This window comes from Microtus ochrogaster, chromosome 10 (assembly GCF_000317375.1).
Source record: "Microtus ochrogaster isolate Prairie Vole_2 chromosome 10, MicOch1.0, whole genome shotgun sequence".
Lineage (NCBI taxonomy): Eukaryota > Metazoa > Chordata > Mammalia > Rodentia > Cricetidae > Microtus > Microtus ochrogaster.
Window position 1 is genome coordinate 69685316 of NC_022016.1, and position 10122 is coordinate 69695437.

Here is a 10122-nt window from a genome sequence, read left to right on the forward strand (position 1 = left end):
CAGGGTTTCTCTGTGGTTTTGGAGCCTGTCCTGGAACTAGCTCTTGTAGACCAGGCTGGTCTCGAACTCACAGAGATCCGCCTACCTCTGCCTCCCGAGTGCTGGGATTAAAGGCGTGCGCCACCACCCCCGGCCTCTAATCATCTTTATAGCACCACTAGGTGTGCTTACCAGGAAGATTCTAGCCTACGTCCATCCTGGGTCGGAGCATCATCGCGTGTGTCTGCCCAGGAGCCGGGAGCATGGCGTCTCTCTCTAGAGAGCAGAGCTGTCGAGTCTGAGCTCACTTCCTCTTCCTCCCAGCATTCTGTTCTGTTTACTCCACCCACCTATGTTTTAACCTATCAGGGCCAAGCAGTTTCTTTATTGCTTAACCAATGAAATCAACAGATTGATATATGACACTCCGACATCATCCACCTCTTCACTAGTGCTGATGCCGTATAATCATCTATGCTATAGAGTGTGAAGACCTGTGTTTACCTACAGGACCAGTTCCTTAATTGTGCCATTTTGTGCCTTGATGCCCTGATTTGAAACGGACAAGATAATGTATATTCAGTGAATAGTTATTGTGCACCATCTATGGAACATTCTAGAACTGGGGGATCATAAGTCACACTACCATATTTGGAACTCAGTACATTATAATTATATCCTGTTTGGGTGCTGTGTACCAACTTAGGGCCATGAGCATGCAAAGCTAAGTCTTTAACCTGTTGGGAACACCTCCAGTGCCTGCAAGCCTTTTCCTTTCCCCGACTTACATTATTTCAGGTGGAAATGTTTATAATATAGCACAAATACGCTGAGCTCTAGAGATAATGGATGCCAGTGGCTTTGATGTCATCTGTTTATCATGAAAGGGGAGGCACGAAACTGTTCGTCTGGTGGAACATACCAGCACGTGAACGGAACGGGAAGCTTCCTGCAATGCCATTTCAATGGCAGTTTCTTTATAGGTATCAGTTAATTGTACTTTACCAAGATGAATAGGAGCTATTTTGGTATTCTGTTGTGCATTATGTTTCTTTCAGTCATGCTAGAATGATTCTCCAGATCCATTTCTTCGCATTGAAATCGTAATTTGTACCGATCCTGCTGCAGAAAAGCACACTGACTGTGTATTGGTCAGAAGAGGCTGTGGTCCTTTGTTGGCATTATTCCTTCCTGTTACCTTGCCTTGGACTGAAGAAAAGGAATTGATGTGTCTTTAGCTGAACGGAGTCTAGTGGGAGTTCTCAGATGGTGTATTGTTTTGACAAGAAGGAACTAGATAGAGAAATAGATAATGGCTTAATTTAAGAAATGAACTCTTATTATTGTTTGTTTTAACTACACTTTTTAAGAAGAAAATTGTTGAATATGTTCTTTTATATCAGACCCTCAGTTTGTATGCAGAGCAAATTACAGCAGTGTTATTTTGAATTCAGTGTTGTGCTAAGATACAGAAAGTTCACCTTTGTGTCTTTAAAAACTGCTTAGTTTTACAAAGGCCGGCTGGAAATGATACTCAAAGAAAATTTTACTCAATGGCAACTCTTGAAATTCAAATTTTATATTGATGCAGCATAAAAGAAGATACTATATAAAAATATGATCATAAAAGGTGGTGAGTTTTTTTTAACACATTTTAATCTGTGTTATACTTACGTTATAAATATCATTTTGTTGTTAGCAATTACTTGGTCCTTCTTTATGGCTTTAAAAAAAACTAAAATGTTGTTAATATATCCCAGCTATTTATAAGAGGTAATTGTTCATCTGTTAGTGACTAATTAATTTTATTCCTTACTCTATTACTCTGACAGGATGCTGATACCAGAGATTTATTTAACTAACACTGAAACATACTATAGATGGAGTTTTCAGGAACTCACAAGAATACAGACTTAAGAACTAATGATTCCTAATTTCTCCTTTTGAGGCTAGGAATGGCATGTGGACAGGAAGGTTTCCATTTTATTTCGTTAGATGCTTCTCAAGTACAGAATGCTGTTCTATGAATCTTTAATCTCCCATGAAAGGTGTGGTGTCTAGCTTGTCATAGTCCTAAAGAACTGAAGTTCAAGGAAAGAAAGTTAGTCCACTGGGGATATGGCCTTGGGACTCCAACCCTTCCTTTTTCTCCATTTATCTACAAACACTACAAACATGAAAACCATAACTCCCACTAAGGAACCCAGGCTTTCAAATAGTCTGCTTATCTTTTAAATGTTTTAGGTATCCCTCTTGGTAATCCTGGTTTCCTTCTTGGTAGATGGGGTTAGTGGGTTTGGCTATCTTTGAACCTGTTGACAGAGTGAAATCACGGGTGTGGAACACCATCGAATGGCAACATGATCAGCATTTTCTTATCAAAACCTCAGTTTATACTTATCCATATACGACTATGAGATTTGCCATTATCTTTTCTGAGAAGAAATTCCTAAAATGTGTATTTATTTTTTGGCTTTGAAGAATACGAGCCAGGTAGTGGTGGGGCACACCTTTAATACCAGTATTCATGAGGCAGAGCCATGTGGATCTCTGTGAGTTTGAGACCAGCCTGGTCTACAGAGTGAGTTCCAGGACAGCCAAGGCTACACAGAGAAACCCTGTCTTGAAAAACAAGACAAAACAAGAAACATAAATATGAGAAATAGCTTTAATGATATGATACATAGGAGAAACAGCTTTAATGAGCTTAACCTTATATTTAATTTCTTTTGCTAATAGGTCACTGTGAATCATGGTAGAATCATATAATCTCATTTCCCAATTTTAAATCATATTATTTTGGGTGAAAGTCTCAGCTTTGTTGCATAACTTAACAAGTAGTAGGTAGCATTAGCCATATTTCCTCCATATTACCAACAATCTGTCTTCTTAAGACACTCAAAATATCTTCAGATACCCAAAAGCATGCATTCAGACCTACCTAGACAAAAAGACAAAAGCATGCTTGAAAATGAACTGAAAGATACTCAGCAGGAGTCAGGAAGCCTGAGTAGGGGATTTGGTGGTGACATCAATCACCAGGATGGACTTGGATCCTTTTCGTCCTCTGGCTCTGTTTCCTTGTTTAAGGAATGAATGTCTGGGCAAGGAGCATCCAGGACAACCTAAAATTCCATGACTGTGCATTTGTTCACAATGCACTTTAGCTGGGTGTTTAAATGTTGATGAGTTTTCTGAATCAGCAGTGTAAGTAGTGATGGGGATGCTTAGGAATCAGTAGTTTAAGCTCCATTCACTTCCCCAAGCCTTACAGTGGGATCCTTCGCCCCTCCACAGGAGCAATGGTCTGCTTTTGGTTAACCCTTTAACTTTTAGCACATCTTTAGTGTGTGACATATATGAAAGATTCTAGTGAGCTGGGTGACCTTACACATTAGCATGTAAAAGGAATGTTTTTCACTGAAGTCCTGCTCTATGCCTTCACTTTCTGTCATTCTTGTTGATTAGCCCTAGACTGCTTTGCCACATTTGTTTGAGATCTACCTGGCTCCAGTGACCATCACTGTCAATACAGATCGCACAACGCTCAGAGACATATATACAATGATTCTCTTTATACGTCAACGAGCCTTTGAATGTGTGGAACTGTGCTCCCAGCCCCCCAAAAAAATAATAAATAAAAATGCCAGTTTGAAAGGATTCATTCTCAACATGCCCCAACTACATTCCGAGTTGTGCTCCTCACAAAAAAATGTGAAAACTCACTCTCTGGTGCACACAGCCCCCTACATACACACATTGTGCACTTCTCTGCGCGTGTGTGCGCGCACGCACACACGCACACACATACGTGCACAGTGCCTGACTTGGGAGTCCATTACCTGGGTGCATATTTTACCCAGTTGTTACCTCCATTTCAAACGAGGGGTGCTTTGGCCACCAGAAGAGGCTTTGCATGCAATATAGAGTGGCTTCTGTGGGCAGATCCCAAACAATGGGCTTCAGCAGAAGAATGAGGGTAATGTTTATTGGAATAAAAATTAGGTTTTAAATTCCTTGGGGGAATGAACCAAAGCCTGTTCTGTGGAGGGTTTTTTATTATTTATTTTTTATTTTTTTAGTACTGATGCTGTTTTGGATCTTCTAGAGAAGGAAGGGGGGGGGGGCTTCAGCAAATCGGCTCTTTGATTCAGAAATGGAATCTGGAAAACTGTTTTACTGGGGCTTTTTGGCCATCCCTGACTCGTCACAGTTTTGAGTGTGACGAAGACAGCAGCCACACAATTTTAGTGCACGTCTGAGCAGTGAAGGGCATTTTTAAGGGGGAGAAATGGCTCAGTTGTTTAAAGAATCCCGGGCCAATAGCGTTTGATAGGCGGAGTCACTGCTGTGTGCATTGCCGAGCAAGATAATTCTGAATGAAGACTTTGAACAGCACACGCTGGACGGGGCTCTGGTTCCTCCCTTTGTGCAGACCAAAGTGACTGGGTGGCCAGGCTTTGCTTGCTGTCTGGGTTAATCCAGCTTGTTTGATAAGGTTTTCTTAAAAGAAAAATGTGAAGGACTTATCAAGAGCCCTCATGAATATTTCATGAGTTTGATATATTCAGCTGAATGAGTTCAGTGAGTCTCCGTGTGTAACTTGCAGACAAACCTCATCCACAAGGAGGCTAGTGACAGAGGAAGCACTTTGGCGCATTTTCAGAGGCAAAGGCAGTCTGATAAAGCTCCTTGTGACAGGCTGACTTGCCATTCTCCCAGTATGCTGCTCTGGTCCTGAACGGCTCCAGAATTGAAACCACAGCTTCCCAAATTAGCCCAGGGAAGAGTGTGCTCTGGCCGCACGAGCAGCCCTTTAACCTGCCGCGGTGTCTTTGCTATGCTGGAGGGCTGTTGTTTTGCATGGTGAAAGCTAGCACTCGCTCCATACAAGACATGACAGCCAAAAATTCTTCCAAGGAACTTACTGCTTCTGAACCCGAGGTTTGCATAAAGACTTTCAAGGAGCAGATGCACTTGGAACTGGAGCTTCCCAAGCTACCGGGAAACAGACCTACATCTCCCAAAATCTCTCCACGCAGTTCGCCGAGGAATTCGCCGTGCTTTTTCAGAAAGTTGTTGGTGAATAAAAGCATCCGGCAGCGACGTCGCTTCACTGTGGCACACACATGGTAAGAGGGGACTTACAGGCATCTCTTGGGCTCTGCAGATTCTTGGGTTCTCAACAGTGACTTAGAAAGGTTGGAAATGGAACGTCTGAGTTTTGTTCTGGATCCAGACCACAAGTATGAGTTGAAGGGAGACAGCAGGTCACCTCAGAGTGCACAAACGTAGAGTGTGCCTAAGTGTCGTTGTGCTACCTGCTGTTGCAGAGAAAATAAGCCTCTGACTATAGAGACCCTTTGGAATGGCTGCTCATAAAAGCATATGTCGGCAAATGGGGAAATAAGGGAGTTTTTAAAAGTAAGATTTTTGTTTCGTCTCTGTTCTGTGGCATGTTATTTTTAGGAGTATATTTTTGGTACAAGAATAGAGATATTTTTATCTCAATTCTAATCTATTTCTTAACATATAAAAGCCTAACAGCGTGTTCTTTTGTCATGTCTCTGGGGTATAAGCTTCATATTCACCAACTTTCATCTTTATGCTGCCCAAACAAGGGTAAGGAAACTAAGTTGCCACTTACAAAGCTGCACTGATAATCACTTTTATTTATAATTTCAAATTGCTTGTTACTTAAAAATTTTACACACATACACACACACCTATATATATACACACACATGCATATTTAGGCATGTCATATATAAGAATGTAGTATAACTCTCTGTGAAAATCGAACCAAGCTCTCCCACCTTGGCATGTGTTTTTACATGGAGTGTAAAAACACTCGGATGGCCTCCTTAAACCAGTACAGGGAGGAGACACAAGGAAAAGCATCCCAACCATAAGTCACTTTGACCTGTAAAACCCAGGCCACCTCGGGTTCCTTGGAAGGAATGTGTTCTTTCAAATTAAGGCTGCCTTCCAAATTGGTGTTTGTGTTTCAGCTTAATTTTCCTAGGGACCGTGGCAATAAAAGCAGGAAGTGGTTTTTGAAGGTAATCCCCACTGCGATGCTGTGCCTGCATGCGAGGCGTGCCAACCAAGGGAGTAAGCTGAGGCTTTGGGACGTTTGGAAATCAGCACTTACTCAGTTCTCTCCTCGCCTGAGAGTGTGGAGTGTGCATGCCTGTTCTCTGCGCGATGTGTTGATTAATCATAGTTGCCCATAGAGGGATGTGTCTTGCTTTGATGCTCAGCCAACAGACGCTTCACCTAGTTAAATATAATGCAGTTATTCTTACTTCTGCCTGGGCTGTGGCATGCTTTCATCACAGAATTGGTTGGTCATTTCGGTGAATCACCTGCTGTTATTTCATTGCTCCCTGTTACTTGTAGAGCACATGTGACTAAGTTTTCAAAACCGACCAGTGGCGACAGCATTTGTAGAATGACGGTGTTTGTGGTAAAGTATGTGCTGATTTGAAGAAGTCCTCTCTCTCTCGTTCCTTGCCCCTCCTCCAACAATATGTCTTTACATCTAATACTCTGAGTGGTGGAACTAAATACAGGAAGATAAGTATGTGTGTAGTTCTCATTAAAGGAACATATGAAGGAAAATACTCAATTAATGAAGAGGTGTATATGTCTTACTAGCTAAGGGAATGTTAAATCATTGTTTTGATATGAAGGACCTTTAATTTTAAGTAGATAATTTTCAAAGACTGGAAAATATTCTTAAGATTCTGGTAATATTATTATTAATGTGGCGTTTTGGTGCTTGAGTATAATAATGAGACCTTTCTTCTTCTTAGAATAGATTCTTGATGTGATAGAAACATAGAGCTATAAATACTGGAGGTTTTTGTCTTTTCAGAAGAATGAAGTTTTAGAATGATTAAGGAGCCAGTTTTACTCATGCATTATACAGAGTTCTTTGCAGCGAGTTGCAAAAAGAACAATTTAATGATATGTGAGGTTACTTATGCTAATAAAATAGATGAGTTAAAACAAAATGTCCCACAATTGCCAAAAACAGAAACAAGACATTGACATAATCTAATGCAATACAGGCATAAAGAATTGATTCATCATCAGACTCCGAAATAACCCTGTCCTCCCAATTCACTTTCTCCTCTTTTTATGCCTCTTAGTGAAGTTGATTCTCAACTTGTTTTCAGTTCCTGACTAAAATCTGTATTGATGCTTATTTCTTTTATTGCACCTGTTGTAAGATGCCTAACGTTTTTCAAATTTATTGTCATGGTACAAACAAAAAAATCCCTTCTTGGAAATTAGACATGTCTCTTATATATTTGAATGACCCCCCACCCCCAGCCTTAAAAGACACAGGCTGTTTCATTTTTCCCAATATATGAGATAGTTCCACAAAGAGGCACAAGCATGTGCACCTTAGTCTTGCCTCTTTGTCATGATGAAATGTAACTAGCCCTTTCCCAACCAGCGACTGACATTTTCCAGACCATGCTCTTAAATTAGAAGCTCTAAGATACGCACTCAGAAGTCTCTAAGAACACATTACTACTGCACAACAGACGGTAGGCTTCTTTCAAAAGGACTGGGTTGCTTTGATTCCATCGGCAAATTAAAATAATTTTTCATGATAAAGCTAAACAAGACAGAGGGTGCAGTTCACATCTTAACCCTCTGAAATTTGTCTTTTTATAGTTATTTATAGATTTCCTCCTTTGATGGAATGGACAGGAAGCCCTGGCTTTGGAGACCTGAGTTGTGAGGTTGGGCTAATAACTGATTTACTGCACATCTGTATAATTTTGACTCTGAAGTTATTTTCAAAATATCTGAAAAAAAGTAGATATTCAATGTCTTGTCATTGTTAATCATCTTGTTCGTGCAATCCCAAGTCTGCAAGGAATGTGAACGATTATCTTACTGCTTTCTCTTACCCTTGGGCAGAACCACATTGCTCTATCTTTGACACATGGGCGTCTAGCCCACTTTCAAGACTGAAAAGAAAAAAAAAATTCCAATAACCGCACTTAGTATAGCACTTTGCCATCTCACAGTACAGATACTGGAAAAATACTTCCTCTGACTCAATTGATTTACTTTTCATGTATATCCTGTTTCCCCCTCACTGGGCATTTAACAATGTCTAATGCTAATGTGCTTGAACGGAGGGAGGAGTATCAAGTGGTACTTTGCTTGCTGATTTTATTGACTCAACATATATACATGAATATATATTGGTAGCTATGAAGGAAATATAAACAACTCTGCTTCCAACCTATATTTTTCCTGCTCAAATGTATCTTAAGTTCTTTACTATAATATTCACATATTATCTCATTTAAGTTCTTCATTTGCATTCTTTTCAGAATCATGTTATACATATAAAAGGCTTTTAATTCTTTCTCTTATTCTAAGTATTTCTGGTGCATTATTCATTTTTTTTCTGATCCTTACCCTAAAGTTTCACTTCTGTGAATTATGACTCCCTAAATGGATGGATATCAGCATTATTGTTGGATGATGTGATTGTGTGTGTGTGTGTGTGTGTGTGTGTGTGTGTGTGTGTTTTAGGGACTGCTCAGCCTTGCTGGGTACAGAATGTGACTGTATCGTTCTCAGTTAGTGTATTCTTCATCCTTGGCCCCAAGTCTGAGATTGCAGTTTCGGAAGCACAGTGTTCCTAGTAAAGTATCAGGCTGTAAACCTGCTCACTTTTGCCTGGCACTTGCTGCATGCTGTCTAACTTTTTCAACCTTCTCTTCCTGGCTGGTACCCTTGCTCACTCATCAATGATTCTTTAGGGTGCTGGTTGCTGGTCTTGAATGAATCCTGGCCATCTCCTAAAATGCTACCTTCTAGAATAGCAAATATACCAGGTGGTCACCACAATCTATCTGCCTGTGTTTGCAAGGACTAGTTGTATGATTTTAGTTATTGGATATTATGGGACAATCTTCTGTTCCTCCCCATTTAGTTTCCCCTCACTATTGAAAGACTTTCTTATCATCTTAGTTAAGGTTTCATTTGCTGTGATAAACACCATGACTCAAATCACTATCGTGTTCACATAATCCAAAATCTGGGAAGAATTTAAGTAATTATCTTATTATTCAATAATGAGTTTACTTCATATTTCAACTCTTTGGCATGCTTTATTACTGAAGGATGTCAAGAAAAGAACCCGGAGGCAGGCGCCGAGGCAGAGGTCATGGAGAGTGCTGCCTACTGACTTGCTCCCTGCAGCTTTCTCAACCTGTTTTATAATACAGCCCTGGACCACCTGCCCAGGGGTGATGTCACCCAAAATGGGCAGGACACTCCCACGTTAATCACTAACCAAGAACGTGTTCCTCAGGCTTGCCCGTGGGCCAGTCCGATGGAAACATTTCCTCAATTAAAGTTCTCTCTTCCCAAATGACTCTAGCTTGTGTCAAGTTGACCAAACATAGCCACAGACTTACTTTAACCAATGTTCATGAAAGGCATACTTTGTGTCTAATACATAAATATGAAAATACTCAACACCAATATTTATACCCTAATGGAAAAGCTGGAACAAAAGGAAAGTAAAAGAAAAACAATATAACATATGCCTGGGCTTTCTCTGAACTTCTAACTTGCTTTCTGTAGGATGTAGTTTAGCCTTACTTTCTTAAACGAATCCATGGCATGCGTATAGAGTATTTTATGTAACTTGGTTATTTACCAGTAATATTGGAATCATTTAGGAGATGTCTAAGTTTAAGCATGTTCATTGATTGGGAGAAATATTCACCAAGTGCCCTAATCTGGGTATAGAAAACACAAACTTAGAAAGATTTCTTACAGTCTTCATGTAGTAGCCAGAAGATAAACATAGACGTTAATAAATCATCAGTGGAACATGAGCAAGGCCATGGAAGTGTGCTCTTCGCTGTCATGAGAATTGTTAGAAAACATTCTCTGCGTTAGAATTCATGTAGAGAATAGATGCCAATAAAGTGGGGTCTTAAGCATGAGTAGGAGCTCTCCAGGAAAAGAATAAGGAGAAAGAGCCTTTTATCTGGTCAATAAAGCATTAACAAGGAAACAAATAGTGAGAGAGATAAAATATCGAGAGACATCTGGAAGAGTCCGGAACATAGAGAAAGAGAAATAGACTGGACA

At 40.2% G+C, this 10122-nt stretch overlaps 1 protein-coding gene across 2 annotated transcripts in view; it reads left to right on the plus strand.

Annotated features, from left to right (window-relative positions):
* Pde4b (phosphodiesterase 4B) overlaps window positions 1–10122 on the plus strand; it is a 527196-nt gene that overhangs the window by 148450 nt on the left and 368624 nt on the right. Inside the window, exon 1 of one of the 2 annotated variants that reach the window (XM_013348517.2) lies at window positions 4391–5111. The exons of the other annotated variant lie outside the window; for it this stretch is intronic. Coding sequence (XP_013203971.2) covers window positions 4843–5111 — 269 coding nt within the window. The 5' untranslated portion in view covers window positions 4391–4842. Of the gene's footprint in view, window positions 1–4390; window positions 5112–10122 lie in introns of those variants that run through there. 2 annotated transcript variants of the gene reach the window in all.